The sequence below is a fragment of the Columba livia genome, chromosome 1, assembly GCF_036013475.1.
Source record: "Columba livia isolate bColLiv1 breed racing homer chromosome 1, bColLiv1.pat.W.v2, whole genome shotgun sequence".
Taxonomy (NCBI): Eukaryota; Metazoa; Chordata; class Aves; order Columbiformes; family Columbidae; genus Columba; species Columba livia.
Genome location: NC_088602.1, coordinates 151,408,942 through 151,435,088, shown reverse-complemented (window position 1 = coordinate 151,435,088; position 26,147 = coordinate 151,408,942). Strand labels below are relative to the sequence as shown.

The window sequence follows — 26,147 nt, the reverse complement described above, 5'->3', positions numbered from 1 at the left end:
GACCAAAGTACAGAAAACCAGCAGTGAGACACATCACACCAATGTACATTTATGAAGTATGAGGTGCAGAGGACAGACAGAGAAGGATGCTGTATTTCTGCGAGGTTCCCGCTTGCTGGCAGAGGCAGACTTGTGCACTCTCTCCCTTAGCATCTACATCCTTTGACTCGGTAGGAAAGCCTGCAATGCACAAATAGCAGACGAAGAACTTCTGAGGGGTGGGAAGGAAACATGCACAGGTTTTATGTATGCAAAGGACCGATCACCACATTCCCATCCAACCACCAGTTCTGCTGACTGCTGAAAAAATCAAACTATCCACCTTTTTATTTCATAGCAAGCAAAGGAGAAATAGTGTTTGTTTTTTTCCTTTATTTCTTTCCCCAACTTCATTCTGGGATGCACCATAGAAAAATCCTACCCATTAAAGCCATGACTGGTGTACTTGCTGCCCTAGTTCCACCACCCTGCTCTCTTGTACATATGAGAGCAAGGGCTGTGGGTTTTTTTTACACTGCTGGCCTGGTTAGCTACTGGGGAAGCCTAAACATATGCTTTTCAAAAGAGAAGGCTGTGCAGTGGGAACAGATTTATTGCAAAGCTCTTCACTCAGACTGGGTTTACGTGTAACAGGATTCTGAGATGAACTGGAGTAACAAGGTTAAAGAAATCTATCTAGGTTAACCTAGGAAGAGGAGGAAAGTATGCTTTGAGTGACTTGAAAAGCTATCCTTAATACTAGTGTCCAACAAATGGGGCCATTACATAACTTCCAAGATAATGACAAGAAAGACATAGTAGGACAAACCTTGCACCTACCTACCCAGAAAGTGAGAGGGCGTAAAGGAATTTCAACCTCAGCCCACAGCAGGACAAGTTGAAATAAAAATAGGCACCCTTGTAATTAATCTGACTCTGCTGCATGAGAACTAGATTCAGAATGGGATGCTATCTGATTTCTCCTGAGGATCAAAAGAGAAATTCATGCTATCAGTTAGGGCTTGAACCTTCTCTTTTAAGAGTTAGTGGTAGAAGGACCTTTGTAAAGGGAAGCCCTCATAGCTGTGTTCACTTACACTTTATTTATGTGGCTGTGCTATGCTCCTGGATGAAGAGAAATGTGCAGTCCATCCAGACCCATCACCTCCACACTGCACACATGCACTTTATGCAGAACATTTTTTGTGCTCTCCATTAGCAGAGGAGGGCACTATTGGATGAGGAATGGTAAGTTTAACCCCCGAGAGAAAGGCTACTTTTACTTCCCATATATTCCATATACTTCTCAGGATTACTTGTACATCCCTTATGTACTCCTTGTGACATCTTGATTATATAACAAGACACAGAGCAATTGGTAATTGGAAAGTAAAGTCTCTTTTATGTAAAAACAGAGGTGATAATGGTTCTAACTACTTCAGATAAATCTTCAACTGCACAGGTTGTGGCCACTTGGGACAGATAAGGCAAAGCACACTGACAGAAACAAGAAGTGACTGAAGAAAAGGTGTAGAGTAAGAAAAGTAATTTCCTGATTTCTGGAATTTACCCTTCAGGTTGCTTCCTCAATAACTGGATTCTGGAAACATCATAGCACAATACAAGACTTGTATTCCTCTAGAAAGGTTAAGGCTGCATGGGCGGTAATAGAGAGAAAGTGTTTTTTAAAGTTCAAGAAACATTTGTTTTAGTCCAAAAAGCCACATATGAGGTCGTTGGTGTTTGGGTTTTGGAGGATTTTTGTTTACTTTTTGACCTTGAAGGCATGTGCCATTTTACAGGCTCTTTTATTTGAAAGTTTGCACTTGAAAAATAAGAGAGGTCTGCTAGGGTAATGCTCATAATGTGAAGGACAAAGTAAATCGTACTTACGTTTCACTGTCTGTCATATCCAGTAATTCAGATGGACCTGCAAAAGACAGTCAAGGTATGTCATATAGCATTTGTCTGCATGACTAAGGTGTACAACTACCAAGAGAAGATTCTTAGTACAAATACGTAAAAGAAGTCGACTTAAAGCTCAATTTGCGGAAATAAGTCCAATTTCCGGGTAATATTTGTTCGTTTGAGCCCTTGCACGAGCAAAGTTCTGAATGCACAGTCACTGCTGGAGTGTCAGCACCAGGGAGCAGCTGCCTCTAAATTATACTGGCAATAAATATTCATGGAGTTTATTTTCTCACTCTTCACCTTGCTCAATTAAGTGGTTCATGGAAGTACAGTGCATTGAAAATCCTGATATACTGGAAACCCTGATATATTGCACGTTAAAACCTATTGTTAGTACTAGAGGGAAAATGTCATTAGGAAGTTGAAATTAGCCAAATTCCATCCTGAATGACATCCCTGTGCTACTCCATTTAACAGCATTATATAGAATGTAGATCAGGGTGGAATATTCCCAGCGGTCTTTATATTGATATGCAAATCCTGTACACTACTGGTTAGCAATGATCAGGAAAGTAAGATTAAGAAAAAACACAAAAGATTTTTGTTAAGTGGGAAAAAATAATGCATTTATGCTAATGTTCTTTTGTCCTTGATATTCACTACAGGCAGATGTTTATAGCAGCAAATTCCATCACTGAATTACAGGCTAAGATCTGGATAGCATTTGAAATGAGAAAAACTTTTCCCTTTGCAGTCTGGCTTGTTCTTCTTCTCTCTACTGCTCTGGATCATAGTGCCAGATGGTATGGGGCAGTAAGCAAGGGGAACAGTGGAACTTTACAGGAATTTTCCTTCCTGTGCATGAATATTTCTCCTCAGCACACTTTGAAATTCAAGAGTTCTCAAGAGCTTACCACAAATCTCACCTGCAACTGAGGAATTTCACACTGCTTGCTTACAAAGGCCTACATACAACCTCTCTACACTCCTTTCACTCTTAGTGTACTTCAAAATGTATTAGAGCAGCCTGTCTCTCCCTCACTGCTTCTATTAATACAACATACTCATGCAGCATCATTTGGGACAGCTGGCTGCCTTGACTCCTGGAGATGCAGGTAGCTCCTTCACTTCATCGTCTGTCATCATGAGGAAGGGGTGGTCAAAAAAGTACTATGCTTAGTCCCCAGTGCACAGGGCATTACGTACCTATAGTAGCAGTTCTCCAGACTCATTAGCCACCATCAATGTTTAAAGCACAGCACCCTGACTCTACCACTACGTGTTCTCATCTTTGCATTTGGTAGCTATGTGTTCACTCTTCCCTATCAAAATGAAGAATCATTCATAACCCCTGAGCCCCCACAAGCATGAAGAAGGATACAGGGTGCTAAGCAGCACCTCTTGTTGAGAGGAAAGATAATGCCTGAGAAACTAAAAAGAAAATAAAACACAGATGAAGAAAAGGACTCCTTTACATCTCCCAGGAAAAAATAATGTTCTCTCAAAAATAGAGGCAATTCCCCATGGCATGCTGCAGTGCCATGTCCCAGGGACAGGCAACCAGGAATGGTCTTCAGTGTGTTAGAAAAGACACCACTAAGCAAACTATTATTTCTGTTCATGGATGAGACAAAGTAGGTTGTGATGCAAAGGTGAAGGGTGACTAGGTGAACAGGGGGACTAGGTTGGCTGCATAGGTTAGCATAGAAGTACTTGCCCTTGTAAGTGGGCAAGAATGAAAAAAGGTGTTAAAACATTAGGAGGAAGGATGAAGAGAAGTTAGAAGAATATCACCTGCGAGGGAGGAGAAGCTGGAGCAGAATAAGTCTGTAGAGTCAGAAAGACAAGGGTGAAGGAAAACTGGTCTGGAGCAGGAAGAAACAGCAAGGTTGGAACAGAGAAGGTGAGGACTGAGCGGGCAGCCTGTGAGCACAGACCTTAGGAGGTGCCAGGTACATCCCACCTGTGTGAAAAGATTGCTCTCCTGGATGCTGTCCCAAATAAAGCATTTAACGGGAGTGCCCCGACTCTGTCTCAGTCATACAGAAGGGGCAGATACTGGGACTAATTAATTAGCAGCACAATGTGGTACAAGGATTAATTTGTTTCATTCTTTCTGACTTACCTCTGAAGCTGGAATGTCCTAACTCTCACACAGCCTGAGCTGTGCCCTTTACTTCTTTATTTTACTTTATTTTCAGCTGTACTTCTCTTAAACCATCTCACGCCCTCCTCCTAATTCCCTTTCCCCTCCTTTTTGGACCTCATTTTTACATCAGTCTCCCTGGCGCTGCCAACCGACCATTCCAAATCCCCCTCTGCCCTGGGACAAAAGCTGCACAGATGTGGAAAGGGCTGGCACTGGGAAAGCTAACGGCACTGTCATCCTGACCCAGCGGGGAGGCGGCTGTTTTACTCTGGGACAAGAGGCAGAGAAAGAAAAGGGGACCAAGGCGCAGAGAGAGAGAGGACAAAATAACCCAATAGAAATCCGGAAGGGAAATGCATGAGTGAGATTTCTATCAAGGAAAACAGCAGGGGGGCAAATAAAAACAAAAGATAGAAATGTGTGGAGAGGTGGAGGGAGGGAAAAAAAAATAAAAACAAAAAAAAGAAAGAGAAAGAGAGTGGGCAACTTGGGGACTAAATAATGGCAGGATGGGGCAGGGGGGAAGAAGTTCGCATGAAAGGAGCTGAAAAGCATGACACACTGAGGAGAAGCCCAGCTGAGATCACTCTCCTTCCTTAACATCTCCAATAGACTGTCTGTGTAGAATTATTAACTTTTTTCCTTTTCTCCTTCTGCCCCCTTTCACTCCACCAAAGCCCTTCTCTAGTTTCTCAGGAGGCAAAGCAGTCTGAGCTCGGGATGGGAGGAGAGAAGGGAAGGCAACACTCGAAAGCAGCTGCCTTTTAGCTGAGCTCACTACAACATAAAAGAGAGACTAAATGACCATATTTCAGAGGCATTTCCAAAATATACAGCCCCATGCAGTCCAAAAGTCCCCTGGGCCACAGCACACCCTGCCCTCTCCAATGGATATGGTTACAGCTGCCCACAGGAGACCCACAGCTATTAACCCCTGCCAGCCCTTTGCCCTGTCACCTCTTCATACAACTGGGGAAGAAGGGTATTTGCTTTAAGCAGTGTTGTTGGACATTATCAGCATTTCTGAGCGTCTATCTGTCAAAACCACCTTTGTTGCATAACTTGATTGAGGTTGTTTTCTGGGGGACAAAATTGGATTTGGTTCCTTACCTTCAACGAAGGAATATTTTTAAAATAATAGTAATCTGCAAAGTCAGAACTATTTCAAGCCTTCTACCAACTGCACACTCCTTGTTTTTACCTGATATGAAGATTAACAGTGTCTGTTTTTTATTGCTAGTGTCTTTTAGCTCAGAATTTTCACAGTAACATAGAGGGCAGATGGGCTATGGGAGCATGCCTTTCATAGTAACTGCCTCTCAGCCATGTAGATCTAAAATTTAGTAAACTTATACATTAAAATAGACTATTTTGTACCTTGCACCTTCTAGAAAAACTAATCTGTTTTCTGCTTAGGTCCTTCACAAATGTCCAGTACCATAAAACATTCTGCAAATCTAGACATACTAGCAAACATCAGGCAAATTCACCGTCCTTCAGCGTTGATTTCTGATAACTATTCAAACCCATTCCCTGACATATGTCTCTCTAATGGCAAAATTTGCTTGCTAAAGCCTTCTTTGTAACTCTTGAATCTGTTCAGGATGCAAATCCAAACTCACTGATGGCTCTTCACTGTTGACTTGCAGTGCTGAGAGTAATGAAAGCATTCTCTTACCAGAGGATGCTGTCTAATGGAGCAAGGACATTGAGGTTTGAGGTCACAGAAATGTTCAGAATGGGGTGATTTACTGACTGACTGTTCCACCAGAACTTCCCACTACAAACTCCTAAGTCAACTGTAAAAATTAAAGTCTGCTGTTTAAAATTAAAATACCCTAGATGAATAGTCTACAGAATTCTTGTCTGGTTTTTGAGCCTCTATAGAAAAGAAGAAGACATGGAGAAGGCAAATCTTGGAATGTCTTGTAGAATGGTTATAAATTATAAATAGTTCAGAATGGTCAGATAAAGACTTCAAGCCAAGTTTGATTCCAAATACAGATGATAATTTAGGAGATCCTTTTACTAACAGAGCTTCTTAAACCCTCCCTAATCCTGTTTGTGTTAAGCAAGTAAACAGTTAACTGTTCTCTAATGTTCATGCATTATGGGTGTGAGCAAGTTGCTGACTGCAGCACTAAGCAGATGTGGTTCTGATACCTACTGAGTTTGACCCTCAGTTTCAAGCTAAGTGTTCCTTAGCCTAACTACAGACAGATCTTAAAAGGTGACCCTCCTACTACAAGCAGAAGACCCCTAATTTAGGAAGACAGTCTTGAACAACAGATAGGTCTGTGTACCTGCCCTTCCTGCCCAGGGGACAGAGAGAAACTGTTTTGCAGGAACAGGAGCCAGCAAAACTGTTCCTGCAGCAGTAAGCTGCTGTCATCCTAATACCTACTATACTGGTGCTTTAGCTGCTATTCCAGGTTCATGCTAGTCCACTGCCAAATATCTGGCAACACTGCACAGCAGTCTCCTTGTGTGACTCATCTCTGCTTTTTCTGATTTAAGAAGGGTTATTTTTCTCCCCTTAACATCTGAGATCATTCTGCTCAAGATCACCAAATAACTGCTCACATTAACGTCCCCTGAATGTTTGCAGAAAGCATAAAGCCATCTCCACAAGAACAGTCACCACATCACAACATCATTTTCTCTCATCCATAATCCCAGTGCTCTGGGCAGGGGGGCATTTTTCACCCCATTATAATGTTCAATTCAGCCCAGTAGTTTCACACTAGGCAGTTAAAATTGCTGGTATGGTGGGGTTTGTCTTGTTTGTTGTTTTTTAAAGATATTCAGAAGGTTTTCCCTGTGTGATTAATAACAGGTTCTCTGTGCTGTGTGCTGGAGGGTATTTTGTAGTGGAGCTCTTATTAACTACCTCCAGTCATGTATGGGAAGCAGACAAACTACAGAGGAAGTATGGCTGGGCAGAGGTAATTGTTAGAACAGGAATAAGACCCATTTTAATCAAGGGTGGATATCAGCAGAAATGAGAAACTAGATACAGGGAAAGCGCCTCAGATATTAGTAGCATTGGACTGGTTCTTATACACTAATTATTGTTGAGAAGACGCCAGAGAATGCAGCAGAAAAACAAGGACATTATGATGATGATTCAGCAAGAGAGCTCATTTGTGACTGAGAAGTGCCCAGGGTAGAAATGAATTCCATTAATTGCTTGGTGAGAGAAGAGAGGAGGCCCCTATTAGAGCATTGTCCCATGCACTCTCTAATCCCCAGAGAATGTTAAATAAACAATGCATTTGGAGAAGCCCAGAGGACATATGTCTGGAAAGCTGCAAAAGCTTCCTGTCATCCTTGGGGATAAAGCAGGGAAAGAGCAACTGAGCGGACATTTGATCAACCTTCTGGTTTGTCTTTGTCTAGCAGTCCATAATCCCTCACATTTCTCTATTCAAGTCAAAAATTCCTTGCTCACATCCTTAGCAGCTTAAATGATCTCATGTTAAACCTTCACCAAAGGAATGGTGACTGAGATAGATTGTGACTAAGTTAAGGTATATGTGTCTAAGAAAAACAATGGAGAGGCAGCCATGACAGTGAATTGGCACAGGTCATGTTCAGTGTAAGAGACCAGAGGCAGTAAGAAAATGAAGCGAAATTATGTCTATCTACAGAATTCAGAGACACATCTATGCACTGTGACTAATGAGATAATAAGTTAAACAGGAGGGAGATTTAGCACTGGTAAGAAAACTAGCCAGTATTTGAATATAAGGGCAACTGCACCTAGCTACCCATATGTAGGTGTCTAACACATAAAAGAGTAAAAGAGCAGTTCAGACCCCCTCAGTCAGACATTTGGGGCAGAGTTCAGCTGTCCACATACAGATATTTTATGCCATTCAGTATGTGTACAGGCAAGCCTTGGGATGTGTTTGGAATGACAGGGATGCTTTCTTGGACTCCACCTACCAGTCCAGTATGGGTCTCCTACAGGCCTTGTATGTTATCCTGTTGATCTGTGCAGATGTCCTGGATGTCCAATGGCAAAAGACATTAGACAGTTATGTTTAGCTAAACAAATGAAGTGCATAGGTAACTGTCAGCTGAATCACTTGATAGGCTCCAATGACTACCTTGACTAGGTCTCCCTTGAGCTAGTCATGCTAGAAGTCTGTTGCTATTAAAGATGCTCTCCTCACTTCAGTCTGCCACTGAAAGAGGACAGGTCTCCTCTAGTACCTCTGTCATACATGAGCAGATGAACTGAGTCACAGATCTCTGTTGACAATGCAGGAACTTGGATCCACAGATTACCTGACACCTATATGTAAAAGCTTAAAATTAAGAGTCAAGCTTGAGCTAAATCCCTCCCCAATTAACACAAGTGTTAACAGATGGATTATCACTTCTTCCTTTGAGTTGTGCTTCTTTCTTCTCCCTGTACAGTTTCAGCTGTAACTTTCAAGCATTAGTTAATACTTATTCCAATTGCCAGAGGCAGTCTCTGTGTTTAGTGCTAACACTACTGCTGAAATAATGTAGCTGATTTTGACATCTGGAAGTCCAAATAGTCATTGATATTCTGAAGAGGGATCGGAGGAGAGTTACAAGAATGTTTAAATGACTAGAAAACATTTCCTACAATGCAGAAGGCTGATCACTGGGACTTCAGCTCTGTGTGCAGAGCAGTGACAATATTACTGTACAGCAACCAGTGAACAAGATTACAGTAGTTCAACAGGTAGACACTACTAAATGCGACTGCTTCAAATGTATTTACATACACCAATTGCTGTATAGCTTGTGGAAGCGTGCCTGCAATCCTGTTACTGACAAAGATAAAAAGAGTTAAAAGGAAAAAAGGGAAATGGCATGATCATAACCTATGAATATAAAATGGAAATCACAATTTTTTGTTGTTGTGTAGTCTTAACTTTAACAGAAACATGGAAGGAAAGTGAGACAAATCCAGACTAGAAATAAATGCACAGGTTCCTAACCAGTGTGTTATTAAATACTGAAATAATACCAATGGTTGGATGGGCTCTCCATCACTGCAAATGTGCTCTAACTGAAAAATGAATTTGTTCAGAGGATTCCTATGCCAGAGGTTCTAACTAGAGCATCACACTGCTTCTTCACAGCCACACAAATGATGCAACTTTGAAATCACCCGTCCTCTTCAAAAGCCACTTTGCCTTTATCTGGAGCCATCACTCTCATTGCTACCACATTCCTTGCATCCTGCTCACACATACTATAGGTGGACATTTTGTTGAGGGTGACCACAGATGAGTGAGGGCGCTTCCAGATGCACAGCGTGGTTTTACCTGACTGACATGTGGCTGAAGTACAGTTCTCTGTGGCTTTGCCCAGTGTGACTCACCATGCTCCAGGATGTATTTCACAATCTCGCCATGCCCAGTCTTGGCAGCATGGTGCAGCAAGGAGCAGTGATCAGGTCCTCGAATTAACAAATTGGCTCCTTTTTTACAGCATTCTATGAACTGGAAAAAACCAAAACAAAACAAAAACAAAATAAAACACCACAGAGGGATAAAATGGGAGGAGCAGAAAAACAAATATGTAGGAAAATTATTTATTTATTTTCATGGGAGGTCAGTACAATAATGGAATAAAATGAAATAAAATATTACTTTAAAGCCAGCTCTTAGGTCCCAGTGAAAACATATCTGAAACTAGAACTATTGACAATTGTATGGTTTAAGAAGAGCAGTTCATATTTCCTAAACAATGAGACATTGCAACTCTACTGGTGATGAATTATTACTTGCTAGCAATGCTTGCAAACCACTTCTGGTGAAATTGTTGGGATACTTTAAAGTATATGTAGTTGACGGAAAATTTTTTGCTTCTCTACTGAAAATTCCAATTTTTCCTTAGCACAGGAGATAAACACTTTCTGACTAAAACAGAAAACTCCAAAACTCCACAAGGAGGTGGGATTCAGCTACCCCAGATCTCCCTTCTCACTCTCCGTCCTCTGCCTGGGGCTGGTGGAGGGGGAAGCCCTACGTGGGATAAGAACGGGCCAGAAATGGCATTGGCCAGGTGTCAGAAATGCTGTAAACTCTGGTTGGAGGGGGGACTGCAGTGCAGATCACTGCAGAAAAGAAGGAGAGGATTGTGACAGCAGGGCATAATTTATGATGTGGTACATCTGAAGAAGGGCAAGAAGTTTCCCTGTTAAAACAAACTCAGGCAAAAAGTTTTCAAGAAGGGGAAAGGGGACAATATTTTTGACTGCTGGTTGAAGGACCGCTCCCTAGATGCTGCAGCCACAAGCACAGGGGCAGAGGTATAGAAGGGGCATCTGCAAGCAAAGAGTTGGCCTAACAGTACTGTCATGTTTACAAATGGCTCCAAGCTGGTTTCTTGCAGATAAAACTGGAATCATTAATCACAGTCCTCATTCAAATTTGAGGGCACATTTCCAAATCCTGACTTGGCTACCGAAAAACACAGTCTGAATAACTGTCAGACATGGAACTTAGTACTTTAGGCACAAAACATTCTTGCATGGGTGCCTTTTCCTCCCAATAACTAACAATATCAATGCAGCACATGCTTTGAGACATCCATCAAATGATAAAACAACAAGCTGAGATTTGTTCTACCTGGTCTGGTAGTTGCCTAAGTAGAAGTTAAGAAGTCTCTAGCAAATCTAGGGCCTTGGCTACCAACCTTGCTGCAGTAAAAGATCCTTATTGTGGAAAAGGCTGTCTCAGAACTACCCTGCTGTTCAGTGTTGCATTTGCCAGTATAGTAATTTCCCTGTTATTAGCTGACACATTGCTCTGTGCAGTACGCTATGAATCCTGGGCTGAAAGGTGCCGTATAACACCAGATCCTATTCACTTCAATTTTACATCTCACCTGACTGATGTGTTCCCCTAATATTCAAGTTTTCCTGGAAAGACTGTAAAATGGCACTTGTCAGCAGTCCCTCCACAGCAGTCTGTCTATGTTTTGAGCAGAGGTGTGATAAAATTTACAGTATATCAGACCTGCAAAAAGCAGTGAAAACGTGGACACTCAGTGCTCTGTACTTACCTTCAGCAGATCACCAGCTATGACTGCCTGTAAAAGTGCTGCAAAAGACAAACAGAAAGCTAATGTTAGGCTGAAAGCATTATGCATGGAGCCTCACAGCTGAGAACATAGCTCACAGTATGTGCAAGCTAAGAGCAATGCCTCAATCCACTTTCATTCTCACATATTATCAAAACCAATGCAAACCCTGCACTGGCAAGCAAATGGAAGACTACCCATGTTGCACAAATGCTGTAGGGACATCAAGTAAACATTTTTAATGCTGCCCTGGAACTGCATGCCTCTCCTATGTGAATTTTTTGCCTTGAGACACTTCAGGGACCTTTCAACAGTGTCCACATGGTGGGCCCAAGTCTCTAGCACCTGAGCTGTCCCTGAAGACATCAATGTCAAATGCAGGAAGACTGAAAGCATCCTTAGACCTCTCAGACTTTATTCATATTAACAGTGGAGTGGTCAGACAGTCTCAAAAACATAGAGAGTCTCAAGTTACAGATGATTAGGTGGCCAAATAGAAATTTCTTAATAATTATTTGTATTACAAAAACATTTCAACATGGCAGTGGACAGCAAGTCCCCTGACTTTGGCAGGCAGGGTCAAACAGAGAGCAGGAGCCAGTCCCCACCTTTTTAGCTTTTATAATTTAACCAGACACAGAAGGAAAGGGAGGCAAAGAGAGGCAAAGTGAACAAAGGCTCACAGCAAGGCAGGACAGAGCTGTGTACAGAGCCAGGGGCTGCCCACTACCCACTACTGTCTGCCTGCTGAAAAGAAGGAAGGAAGGCAAAAGCTTGGGACTCTGTATTGCCCTATGTATAGGCTGCATTCAGCTGAAAACACCATGGTGGCAAATAACCACAGACATGAGAAATTGTTTCAAATCTACTGCTATGCAGCTATTTCCTCCTTTTTTTCTGTGTTCTCCCTATCATGATATATATATATATGTATTAAAAAAACAATTATGAATAGTCTTTCTGGGAAAGCACTTACTTGGCTTACATCTTAGAAAGCATTATACATCTGTCTCAGTTCATACTTCTTCAAGAACGCCTAAGCCCATTTCTATCTTCGAGTCTAGGTAGCACAATCAAGTTAAGCATTTGTTCAGGTGCCATTCTTGATAAAGATGCCAAAAGCTCACATAGGGAGGAACAAGGGGGAAAGAAAACCATAGTATAGCCTTGCCTCTGAAAAGTAACACACAGGAAACTGCACAGTGTGAATTCCATGAGAAGCTTGTTACAGCTTCAGAAATGACAGCATGTCCTAGCTAAACACTGACAAGAGGAAGAGCATGCAAAGCTGACTCAACAAATGTGCCTTTCTTTGAAAACACCTGGGACTGTGCATGGCTTTTTGGTCTTGGCAATGCCCCATTCCCTGGCCACGCAGCAGCAGGAAAAGCAAAATCCCAGTCCAGCTAAGTTCTAACTTGGGAAAGTAGTAGCAGCAGTTTCTGGTAGCATTAGATTTAGGGCAGCTTTATAGTGACCATCAATTAAACTAAGTTCCTGAAAAGCCTCCTGACATCTGTATGAGTGAGTGAACACAGATTTGAAGAATGGAAAAAGACAAACACCAGCAAGTAAGTGCTAGAACTGGAAAAAATAAACATATATGTTTGGTTTGGTTTTTTTTTTCCCTGATAGTTCTAATACTGGCTCAGCCTAAATTAACAGCAGAGCAGGATTTAACCCTTGTGTCATTAATTTCATCTTTTTTTCTTTTTTCACCAATCTGGTCTCACTGCCACATTTACTCAATAGGCTACGGCAGTCTGGCGTTATATAAAAGTTTTGCTCTCCTCACACATGCAAAAATCAAATGAACTGGTGACACCAGCTTTTCAATGCCTTCTACATCCAGTATTTTAAGAAATGGCTTCCCTGAAGCTACTTCCTAAGAGGCAGAGACACATTTTCTTACACAAACCATGCTTACAATTACAGTTTGAGAGAAGCCAGAAGAGAGATCTGGAAAACTATAAAGCGAAAAGAAAAACCTGGCAAGATATGAGAAATCTTCTGCCTTGAGTATCCATAACCAGAGGTTGGTCTGGTGATAAGGCTATTAGGATAAAGCAGTTTTAACACATTCAACATAATTAGACCAGTCTTTTCCTCTCTTTCCTAAGTCTCCAATCCAGCAAAGCATTTAGGCAGGTGCTTAGCTTTGAGCTAATCACGTTCTTTTCACCAAGCCTACCTGCACACTTAAGTCCTTGGCTAGAGTAGAACTTATTGCATAAATGAATATATTTTAGATGAAAACCAGCTGGCATAACAAGCAGGTTAGACTTACAGTAAAATAATTCAGTGCTGTAAGACAGAATGCTAGAAAACTTAGAAGCTATTGAACTAGAAATAGAGAAAGGTTCCTTAGATCAGGGAACACATTTACAGCAACATATGAATATTGCATAGCACACTAACCCCATAAACCCAAATGAGACTGCTGGGCATATTGAGGAGGGGAGTGAAGATGGCGAAAATCACCCAGTTGTTAAAGACATGGTAAAACAAGCAAGCAGATGGCATTGAAAAGAGAGAGTAGACTGAGAAATTGGACAAAAATGTTGTTAACATGCAATGCCAGGCTACCTTAAAATTAAAACCTTAAAGTGAGAATGGTTTTATTTCTTCTGATCATCACTGCACCACTGGTGCAATATATAACATACAAACAATTGTTTTATCATATCATAAAATACCTTCAGGTCTTAAAGATGCCTCAAAAATTACTTGATTTAATAAATATTTAAATCAAGTCATTATTTTCTCAACTTCTCCTAAGACAAGCATCTATCATGACTAATAAAAAAGTTTTATTACCTTTTTCATTTATTTAGCAAGCAGATTTATTGCTGATGAAAGGAGACAGCTTGACAAGACTGGAGACTGAAGTGCTTTGTCCGTATAACGAGGAAGCTCTCAGTCTGCTGCGGTGGTAGACTCCCCAGGCTGCCTTCTCAGACCAGCTCAACCCTCTCTACCAGTACACCCCTGTGGACAGATCTTGCTCCAACCCTGTTCTATCACTGACCTCCCTGATGAAACTGCCAGCAAATGTGTCAGTCCTTGCCCAGGGTGACGGATCTTGATGGAAACAATTACCTGCTAGGATATGGACAGCCAGAAAGACAGACTAGGTATGTAACAGCTGCTAGACATTAGCAACTTTTAGTTTGCAGTGGGTGAATTTTGAGATGAGGTTATAACCACCCCTGTGAGCCAAGTTATGAAAGAAACCTCATAAAAACAAAACAAACACACACAGAAAAAAACCCAAACAAACAAAACACCACACAGGAAAAAAAGAGAACAACAAAAAAAACAACAAAAATATCCCTCCACACACTTGACTTATAGATTAAATATTGAACAGTTACAAGTGGATAATGCACTAACAGAAAAAGCCATGTTAAAAAGGCTGCTAATTGAATTCTGTTAACACTGCTTGAGATACAGGGAACACATCTACTAGTGCATGCACACACGCTGAAAACAATACTTTTCCTGTGGCATGTGCCATTTGGTCTTTCTGTGTTAGTGCCCGCTGTTTCTATTGGAAACAGCTATTTTTATTTCATACTCTAAAAACATATGTTAATGTCATTGAGTTACGATAACCATTTTTGTTTCCCAGCCACAAAATTAACCTACTAAATCACAATTGCTCTTTGGTTCTGCATGTGAAGTCAGCAGCATTAAAACATCACTGCAAAATTAATCATTAAACACTGGGAAATAGATAATGAGTGGGTTATTTGTACCCAGTAACTTCAGAGGCTGCAAGATGCCTAGGTGGTCTCACAGGGCTGCCTGGATGGCCAGAAGGGAAAAGAACCCTCCATAGAAAGCAACATGGGGTGTCTGCAATAGTTCTTGTTGCACATCTCCCTCCATGGACTACAAAATTTCTTAGGAAAATTACCTCCAAATTGCAGTACCTAAAATAGGAGATAAACTAAGACAGAGAGGGGATTCTTCAGAATGGCACAACGCTGGGAGATATGTCTGATCACCTGTGAGAAAGACAACCAAACAAAGGCAAAATTGGGGGTCTTCTTTTTAAGGGTTTCCAAAGTCTGTTACTCCTGGGATGAGGCAATGGTCATGGTCTCCAAAATTTTGGGAGCTCTTTGTATAACATACAGGTGCAGCATGAGATCACCTTATAGATGTAAGGGCTAACAAAGACAGACCCACAACTGCAACACGTCAAAAGAAAACAGCAGGAGGGAGACAGAAGTCATCGCCACTATCTTACTCATTTCAGAAGCAATGAAAATTCTCAGAAACAACTTGGTTAAGGAAAACCTCAACCAACAACTATCCCTTCCCATCTGCCCTACAGGAAAACTCCTTCTTGATCCCAGAACTGCTGATCAGCTTAACACCAAGGATATAAGTAGTGCTCAGCGCCAGGTTATTACGATGTCAGAATTTTGCTGCTCAAAACACTTTCAGAAAGAACATATATAAATCTTATAAATCCTTGTAGGTAACATTGCAAGATTACAAGGTTCTTTGTAGGTTGATATAGAAGACATTTAGTAAGTTAGTTAAATAATCATTAGTGAGTTAATGAGAGGAGTTGACTTTCACTGAAAAGAGTCTCAAGGAAGAGTACAGCTCTGCATTCTGCCACTGTCAGTGGTACAAGAGTAATATGTCTTTTTACATGAGTAAAAGTTATTCATAAATTATAAATATCTTCCAGATTTCACTGGTCAGATTGCATACCTTATCTGACCCTTTCTGTGCCATATTTGCGCCCACTACTGCTATACAAACTAAGCCACAGTGAATGCTGATAAGAATCTATGGCTATTTTGAAGCTTTCACCATCTCCAAGCAATTCTTCAGCGAGGGTCTAAGAATCATCACTGGAGGGAGCAGAATTATTTAAAACTATGTTTTAAAGTCCCACACAAAGGAGGACTCATGTCCATTATTAAAATGCAGCCAGTCTGAGATCTATGAATGAAATGCAGTGTGAGAGCAAAGTAATATTTGCAATAATACATCTTACCATGGGTTACAAACCACTAGGTTAACAATGCATCTGATCAGTGTATGATAACATTTAAGCACACAGGAAATTATGGCAGAAATCAACTACTTCAACAGAACTAGGGCTCATAAAATCTTTAGCCCTTGCAAAAGACACAATGAGACAACTGATGATCTGAAGTTATGGGAACTTTGCAGGAGCCGCATTTATCAGGTAGTGCCTGCAACTCTCCAGCACCTTCTAAGACAGAGCTAACGCATTGCTTCAGTATTTGGAATTGATATGTCATTCACATTTCAGTGCTGGATGTTTCTTACTGGTTAGGGGCAGCTAATAAAAAAAAATACGAGAAATTAGAACCTTGGTGTGGAGCCCCCAGAATTTGAGCCTTAGTGTCCACCACCACCTCCTGATAGGTTTGCTCAGGAGAACTCTTAAGGAACACCTTGTGAAATACTGCCTTGCTCAAACCTTGCTGGGCTGATAATGAAGAAACTGCGGCAGAAGGTGACATCATCACATTTCTTGAGAGTTATTAAACTTAACTTGGCCTATCATTATCTTCCAGAACATTTCCAGCTCTGTATTGCTGTTGTAGACTTTGTGAAATTCATAGAGTCAGAAAATTAAAATAATTACTGCTTTACACATTGAGAATTTAGAAGATGACCCTGACTAGAAGAGTGCTTTTACACAGCTGGAGTCTTCTGAGCTGTTAAAGATCAGCATTACAAAAATTATAAGAAAACCTCATTTAAGCCCTTGTTCTTAATTTCCCACGAGTCTTATAGAAGTCAATAATAACTTCTATTTCAATCACTAAAAAGCTACACTCTCAAGTGTGAAGTCCATATAGATTATCATTCAGAGATACATTATTTTCTCTGTAAACAACAACTTGCTTGTAATAGCTTTGCACAATCCAGTGAAGATCCGATTTAATATGAAAAGCTAGTAGTAATATAACTTACCCAGAAATATACAGAATTAACATTTTTCTACTCTAGCCATGATCTTCAACTTTGGCTTGCCAATGAAAGGGGTGGAGGACACCATACGGAATTGTTTTGTGGACTACTTCCCTTCCAAAATGACTACAAAAGACAAGCATCTAAGATATAGAACAGCACATACATTCGAGTTTTCTGAAGGGTCTGCCAGTCCCATAGAAAAGTTTTAGGGATCCCTGATGAAGAAAGTTTGCACATCTCTGAATTTGAGCTTTTACAAACCCTTTATCTCTTCCCTATGTTTAATCTCGTTTTAAAGTTACAGAAAAAAAATCTCTTTAAAATACGTATGCCAAACCGTCTGCATAACTGAGAAATTAAATTACAAAATTAATAACACGTTGTTGCAATGACTGTGAGCTTACAGGACTTTGATCTACAGACAATCTCAAGTCTTACCGAAGCTGATGATGCTTAAACATTTCTCCTTGAAGCTAAGCTGAGTGGAAGGAGCAATTAAATGTTTCTTCATATATTTTAGGCACCTGTAAGTACTGCAAACAGCTACTGAAAACCATGAAAAAGAGTAAATGGATGTTAACCCTTGCAGGTTGATGAGTCTCCTAGATGCTGGCAAAAAAAGCCCAGAAATAAATGGTTAAATCTTTGTGTGAGTATAGGAGAGGCAAAGACTAGCGAAAATAAAAGCGTCAAAAGCAAAACATCCACTATACAGACTTGATTGAATTTCTGCACAATGAGATCTCTTCTGTGTTCCCTGAAAAAGGACTTCACATCCATCAGCTTTCTGACTCTTACAACCAAATTTTCCTCTTGATAGAGCAGGGCAAATGTCCCTGAATATAAGTTAACTAGTTGGGCCAAAACAGCTGCACCAGACCCCTATAGAGGACACTCACACCCTTTGGAGCCTGTTATTATAATAGTGTACAACTTATGCCAAGATATGGAGACAAATATTTGGTCCTATCATAACCATCAGGACTGAATTTTTTCTTACAGCTTTGCACAGGAAAAGCTGTTTTCAGGAAAAAAAAAAATGTCAATTTCCATGAGAATACCATGTAAATACAGCCAGTGTTCTGATGGGGAATTTGCCTGATCCTAAAGCCTAGAAGTGCTTTTTGATGCTAAAACTTTTGGTTATATCTGTGTTGGCTGTTAACCTCCATCTTGCTCTTATGCTGATTTTTACCTCCACACTGACCTAAGGCTGATGTATATTAAATAAAATATTTGTTCCACCAAACAGAAGAATGTTTTCACATGATTTTTAAACTTTGGTGTTAGAATATCTTCAGCAAAAAGATTGCTAGCAGACCAGAAGAATCAGTGTCACATGCCAATGCTCAAGAAACAGGCTGCATAATAACTAAACAAGGGGCATTTTAATGGGGAGCTCGATTGCCTGTAAGCCTGAAGAGACATCAATTTATAAACACAATTAGAGCTTAAAACAAACAAACAAATGCAAATAAACAAAACAAACAACAAAAAAGAAACCTCTCACTAGCTGTTTTAGAAATCCAGCCCTGTATGTCAGCAACACCTCTTTCTTGTCTAACATCTGCCATGAGAAAGGAGATGCTGGCAGTCTACATCTGAAGCAGCTTGCTGGTGTGGGAATGGGGAAAAGTCCCTGGATGTGCTCGAGGAATTCTACCTCAGCCTCAAACCTGCAGAAGAGCTGTGATGGAAACATGACAGCAAAAATGCATGCACTTCAGAGGCTTCCTGCTTACAACATAGTAACTCTTGTACTGGCTAAAGCAAAGACTCGTTGATTTTTAAAATTTTTCAAAAACGTATCTGTTTGCTGCTACTGCCTGCTGTCCTAAAGAAACAGGTGATAAACAAGATTTCCCCACAGGATTTCAGCTTTGCAAAAAGCTTAGGTTTCTTACAGAACCTGGGAGCAATGGCATCAGTCTAGGGAGCTCAAGACAGCAGCACTGTGAGGCGCTACTTCCATGAAAGAAAACCAAATAAAGAGCCTGAGAGCTCAAAATGCTCCCAAGAGACCAAGAACACTGACAGTGCAGCAACCTGCTGCAACCAAACGCTCAAAAGCACATCAGCTGAACAGCAGCCAGACGCAGAGATCTGATGGCTATTCAGCAAGGGGAATATTATGAAGGCCTCAGCCTCTCAAGCTAATCCATCTGTACAGGAGAACGTGTGCACGAGCACACATTCTCCTGTGGTTTGAGAGACACTTTTGAAATGCTCTAGCTATGCCTCAATAACATCTATTTCTAGTATTGCACACAGAGGTAGAAAACCCTTCTAAAGATGTGTGGGTTGTCCTTTAGTTTCAAAAGCACTGTATCCCATGCAGATTCAAATGAGAGCACTGACACAATTTTAACTTCATCTGTTGCCTAACTTGGGAATAAGACCAAAATTTTAACATGCAAAAAAATCATCCACTACTCAAGTGGTTACAAATATGCATTACAAACATTTTCCTTTTAAGAATTTTAGATTCAAACAACACACACCATCAAACCACTGTTTATAGAGGGGGAAAAAAAGGAAAAAAAAAAAAAAAGAGTATAAATAACAACACAGGCTTGCTGGAGGGAAAGAAAGGCTAAATTCTCGCTTACACAGAAGTCCCTTCATACAACTCTGGAAGGATAAAGAGGATTTCAAGCAGATGTAAATTACACTCAAGCTGCCTTTAAGGCCCATTTTGCACTGTCAGATTAGTTTAAAGATATTTGATGCCAATTAGACTCCACTCTGAATTGTTTATGTGGCACTGGTGCTGAGCTGAGAGTGCAGTTTATAGTGAGGAGTGGAAGTATTCAGACTCTAATGATGAACTTTTCCTCCAAGATCATTTAACTCAGTTTTACAAAAGGCAGGGGTGACCATGGAGAAAATGGACAGACTTTGTAAATGGTCCAAAAACCCAAAGAACAGTTGCAGATAAACTAAGTACCATCTGGCAGATATTGCCACTTTTTTTCTTTCCTTTTCCCTTCCACCATTTTCATTTTTAAGGCAAGACAGGGACAATTAATGTCATTTTTAGGAGTGATCTGGTGGAGGAAAATGTCTCTGATCAAGCAAGAACACAAGGCAGGGAAGACTTAGGCTCACTAATGCAGCCGCTTTATCAATAGAGTGTCATCAGATTGGCAGGAAGAGAATTCTAGGTTAAATAATTAAGGAATTATTTACTTTTTATTTAAAAATAAAAAGGACAGGGGGAAAAAAAAAAAAAAGAGATCGTTGGCTACATTGTTTCTCCCTCTTCCCCGATTTGGTGGACCATTGCTATTACAGGCACTCCTGACACCCCCGTCAGGTTTTTGCCTGCAGTGCTTTTGCTTGGCAACATCTAAATAACTCTTCCTCAACAAGCTGGTGCTTCACAGTAGCACAAAATAATCTGAAAGTAAGTTCAAGCATCTATTTGCTGGCCAGTCTTTGGTGGGTAAAGCAAATTGTTTTCTTGTTTTACTTTAACAAGTTGACAGTCTTAGGTGACCAGGAGAAGCCTCTGTCAGGAGAAAACAAAACAAAACAAAATAAACAAACAAAAGCAACACACCAAAAAAACCCCACCAGAAGCAAAGTAGGTTGCAAGGTTACTCAGGGGTTCTGTTTGAAAATAGGTGCCCTGATTCAGACAGCTGATTCTTTACTCCTACTTGCTCCTTAGGGAAAGGGATCATAGCAGTGGCCATCCGGAAAGAAATATTTCCTAGTTTTCCTCTATTACTCATTCAGATGCCCACATCTGCCAGACCTCTCCGTCCTGGCTGCCTACTGACCCTCAGCCTATTTAGGTATGAAGAGAGGTGGGGTGTAGACACCTTTTAAAGGTTTTGGGCAGAGGGGACATCCCTCAGCCCTAGAGAAGTGCTTTGACAGAATCCTTCCTCTTGCTAGGGGTGCCATGGGTCTCCATTGATACCATCCTCTGCTGAGCTGCAAAGTAAAGAACCAGACATGGAGCAGATCCCCAAGCAACTGTTGCTCAGCTGGCCACAGACATACTTTCAAGACACTGTCCAGGAGAGTTTTCTTCCCAAAGTGGCTAATTAATCACAATAAATAACTGCAGTCAGGAACCACTCCACTGTACTGTTTGATTTGTTCAGAGAAAAGATTCCAAGGCATCTCAACTTGTTGCCAGGTAAATGGCTACAATATCACCCTGAAGAATACAACTTCTCAGCTGGAGCTGTGTGAAACCATGACTCTCTTCTGAAGGAATCTTGTCTACAAAACAGAGATCCCTTGTAAAAAAAAAAAAAAAAAAAAAAAAGAAAAAAATCTATCAGCACTGAGATGTTTCGTTTCAACAGTAGCACCCTGCTTGTCCTCTTATTCAGGATGGCAGGATGCTTGAAAACCTCCCCTTTCCAGACCATGCATAGCAAGACTAGTGGGCAGTGGCTCCAGGAAGAAGGAGCTTGAGAGAGTGAAGATCATGTTCCCACAGGCTGTCAGGGACAACAGGAAATCCCAAGTATTGGGGGTTCCAGGAAGTGTTCTCAGCTCTTGTGCTCTTTTCCAGGTCTCCTACAGCCATCTTACTCCTTGCATGGGTTCAGACCACCTCTATTTAATTGGAGCAGCCAGCATTGGAGCAAATACCATAACGCAGAGCGCATTCTTCCTCCAAGGCAGAAGCGGATCCTGCACAGCAAAGCATTTTGCTGTATGGGGTGGGGCTGCCACTGCTTTCCATGCACACACTTGATCACTCCCTTCCTTGTAATTCATACAGCAGCTCTCTCCATTCAGAGGGACATATAGAGACAGAATTACACATCCTGCCCCAAGCTGCCAGTTTGAACCCAGGCCAAGCAATCCCCATGGAAAACTCTTCTAATTGAGGCTAATTTGAAAGTCACCATTTAAACCTACTTTATTTCTAATGTACTCCTGGCTCTGCACAAATACCTCCTAAGGAGGGGATATTGAGACTGGATGACTCCAAGTATCATCATGAAGCCACCATCTGCCAGAATCTGAAAGATCTTTGAGTGTCACCATGCATCTTTCCAAGTGGAAATATTGTCCTTCGTCTTCACCCTTTATATCATATTATGATGTTATAATAACCAACTGCCTCCAAAATTCCTTTTCAGAATATATTTTTCTCATGTCTTAATTTCTCACTTGTCCCCTATTTCCTCTAGAATTTTGAATCTATTGCAGGAAGAAAAAAAACTAAAACCAAAACAAACAACAACTGACTTCAATAACAGCGAAGTTTGCTGGAAATCACACCATGCAGCAAAAAAGCACGTCTGCGAGAAAAAAACAAGTCAAAAAGCCCACTTTCATGGGTTTATGGAGAAACAAGAAGGATAAGACACCAGAGACATAGATACTTGGAATCTCCTGTCTGTGGATCAGAATGCAACCCAGCTGTGTAAGAACTAAGCACTGGGGTTGACTTCTGCTTGAGATGCATTAGTATAGCCACTTAAAACTTTGAGTAGTTCCATCAAAGGCAAGGTTTGGCAGACAAATATTGAGCTGCATCAGCTGCAAGTTGCCTTTACATAAATAACCTGCCAGTGTTCATACACCACGCAAGAGTTGGTTGGTATTTTTTTTTCAGAAGATGGAGATGGCAATACAACTCATATTCATTTTTAAGAACATTTCCCTCAGTTGCTCAGGTGGCGATGAAGAACAGTCAACTCAGGTACAAAGGCTAACCAAAGAATGGTAAAGATAGCCCAGATGAAGCTAGACAAAGGTAAAATGTAAGAATATTATTTGATGCATTAGGATCGGAAAGTTTGTAGACAGATTTCTGCAGGTCAGCTGCGAATAAGAGTGGGCAGGGCATGATCTTGCATACACACAGTACAGTACTGAAAGGTGCTGGATGAAGGAAGGGTTTGGTAAACCTCAAACATTCACTCAGCAATAATCAGGGAATGACTCTGAACTGGCCAGGGAATGTACTAAAGTCTGCATTCCCGTCACAGTATCACACCTGCTCTAGAAACAATGGATATGGTTTCTTTCAATAACCTCTTATGTGATCTGAAGCAGTAGGGTCCAACAGCTTCAGCCCTCCTGAGCGTAAAATACCAGGATTTTTATGAAGTGAAAATACAACAGGTGGTACCATTCACTAGCAGGAGAGCTGCCTGTTTTCTCCATCATGACATCCACCAAGTTTTCTGTGGTCCTGTGACTTGCCCATTGTTGACTCTCAGCTAGTCCCAACACTGAAAGAAAGACCATCATCCTCCAAGGCTGCAGGGCATGTCACTGCACCAGGGCTCACCTGGCTGAACAGGTAGCCCTTCCATTTCATTTGCCACAGCCATCACCCTAATACCTGTCTAAACTATTATGCTTTGGTATTTACTTAGAATGCTCCACTTTTTCAGTCAGGGAATTTAGGGGTTAAGGGGCTTGTCTGCTCTTTTTTGTGTTTGCTTATTAGGGTTTTTTAATTTAAAAAAAATAAAAAATAGAAAGAAGAGAATGGATTTAATGTTTTAGTTATGTCCTAAGTACCAAGAACAAAGCCACAAACCTTCTAAAATCTGGGGTTTTTTTTCTTTTGAAGTTTGGAATTGTCTATCAGTACCATTTTCCTTTCCGTAGCAACTAAAATATCTCTGTTTTGTAACTCATAAAGGTGCCTTTAACACATGTCCACAGCAAGGAGAATTGTGTGCTGTTACAATTATTCAGTAGATGCCCAGTCCCAGACAGATGGTGCTTTATCCTTACCCCCTCTTCAAGACAGGATAATGCATTGTCCTGTCAGAAATTTATGAAAGTGCCACCCACATTAGATGCTAATTCTGGTAGCAGCTCTGTTGCTACACTACAGATGCTACAGCTACTGTTTGCAATTAATGCTTGAAGCAGGCAGTCCACACTGAGGAGAAGCAGGACACTCAGAAACCAAAGTGAGGAGGCACAACACAAGAATATATGCAGAATGACACCTCACGGTCAAGGGGAAAGAGACATCTGAAAAGGAAGATAAGGATGATGGAAAGAAAAAAGAACAGAGAAATAGTAGATGAAAAAATGAGGATTGAAGATTAAAGCAGACAAAACAAAGATCAGAAACCAAATGGGAAATTAAAACAAAAGATCCAACGCAACAGAGAAAGTGCCTTTTCTCAGTAATGGTCAACACATCACACCACCAGAAAATCAGCGCTAGAAAGGTGCCCCATAATATGGAATAACAGCTGAAACACAGGATATAGAGCGATGCCAGTGAGAGTAGGTTATGCCACAGTTAAATCTTGCCCTAAAATGCACCCCAAAGCATTATTGCCTTATAAAACTACACACAAATGTTTAACATCTTGAATAGGCACACAGTTGACTACTGATAATTAATTCAAATGAGAGGCTCAAAACTGACTCCTGGATACCTGCTCCAAGAAAAATATAGCAAGAGAGGTCTGCATAAATGCTGTAAAAGACAGACAATTCAGAGATAAGTTTTCAGCTCTCTCCTGGATCCTGTCTTTTTCATTTAGATAAGAGAATTCAGATCCAAGACTAAATTGAGGTGGTTCCACATATGCATAAAGTGGACTGAGAAGCACCTGGGTTCAAAGCAGGTAGTGCTACAGCACTTTTGTCATGTTTTCTTTCTAGTACTGTGCTCGTTTAGCATGGTCTGTATGTGGCAAAGCAGGAGAGAGGAAATCCAAGTATTAGACCTCTCTTTTTGAAAAGTCACTGGGGCATGTGAAATCTTTTGTGTTTGAGAGAAGCTCTTACATATTTACATGGATGACAAATCTTGAAACTTCTAATGAACCACGTGAAACTTCTAATAACTAGCACTGTCACATCATCAATTGGTCAAGGGAACATAGGTCTTTCACTCTGCATTTCAGAAGAGGGTTCTTATGGGTGAAAGCAAAGAAAGAAAGATGTTATTAAGAGAGTTTATCAAACCTGAAAAGCCAGACTCTGGCAGCAGATGGTAGACAGAAAACAGAAAGATTTTGTGAAAAACTGGAACAGTATAAAAATAGTAGAAAGAAGGACAGCATTATGATGGCAGGAAATACTAAAGTTTTAAGATACACAAGGAAATACATTTACACTGTGTGCTGTTCCATTAACAGACAACAGTGGAACAATATACTGAATTCAAGTGAAATGAAAAAGCAAAAGAAGTCTATCACTATCAAGCTTATGCACTGCCAAACAGCTTGAGTCCAGGTCCTGAAACAGTGCATTAGACCATAATGTTTTCAAATTTCATCTGAGGGTTTGAGAAATGGGGTAAACAGTTAACTTCTCCAAGTCTCTCATATTTTATATTAAGAAGCTGTGGTCATGGTAAAAAGCAGATGAACTATTAAGCAAGAAAACTGCCTCGGGTTCACAAAGTCAGTGAGTTGTAAATCATGGGAAACTGAGAGGCTACACTGGGAAATTGATAGGGTTCACCAGGAATTTCAAACTGTATACTTCTGCAGTTCTCGTGCTCAGGGGATCCACTATTATCAGACACTAGGAATGGACTAGATGGCCTAGATATATATTTGGTCTGACTTGTCTGTCCACTTCTATGGCTTTCTTTATAAATTTCTTTACTAGGAAGGTAGTTTATTAATGACCATATGATTGACAGCCACTATACAGGAGTAAAAAGATATTGGCTGGTGCCAAGGACAATATACGTTGATACCTAACTCGTCATTCCACGCTCCAGATGAACATTCTTCAGTGACATACTTCTAGGCTCAGACCTCCTTACATCTCCATTTACAATAGTCCTTACTATTCCCCATCTGGACCATTCTTGAATAAGACTTATCGTACTGTCTAGAAATTTTACTGATTTTGTAACTGCATACAAATCGTATGCCAGAAGAAAACTGATTGTTTTCTTCTTCAGTGGTCCAAAATAATATTCCAGATTCAGAGCTACATGATGAACTTTTCCCTCTCAGTTAATCTCCCCTCAATTTTTCCCATTCCTTGTGCAACTCTTCCAGTGCAATTACAACCTCACTTGCGGCATGCCTCTGGATTTCAGCACCAACACAAAGATACTTTAATGTACTCTAGAGAAATATTTATATCA

At 40.7% G+C, this 26,147-nt stretch overlaps 1 protein-coding gene across 4 annotated transcripts in view; it reads right to left on the bottom strand.

Annotated features, from left to right (window-relative positions):
- DGKI (diacylglycerol kinase iota) overlaps positions 1-26,147 on the bottom strand; it is a 221,469-nt gene that overhangs the window by 3,348 nt on the left and 191,974 nt on the right. For all 4 annotated transcript variants that reach the window (XM_065038789.1, XM_065038782.1, XM_065038799.1 and 1 more), the window contains 3 exons: positions 11,093-11,130; positions 9,405-9,525; positions 1,873-1,909 (listed from right to left, as the gene is read on the bottom strand). In XM_065038789.1, coding sequence (XP_064894861.1) covers positions 1,873-1,909; positions 9,405-9,525; positions 11,093-11,130 — 196 coding nt within the window. The remainder of the gene's footprint in view (positions 1-1,872; positions 1,910-9,404; positions 9,526-11,092; positions 11,131-26,147) is intronic.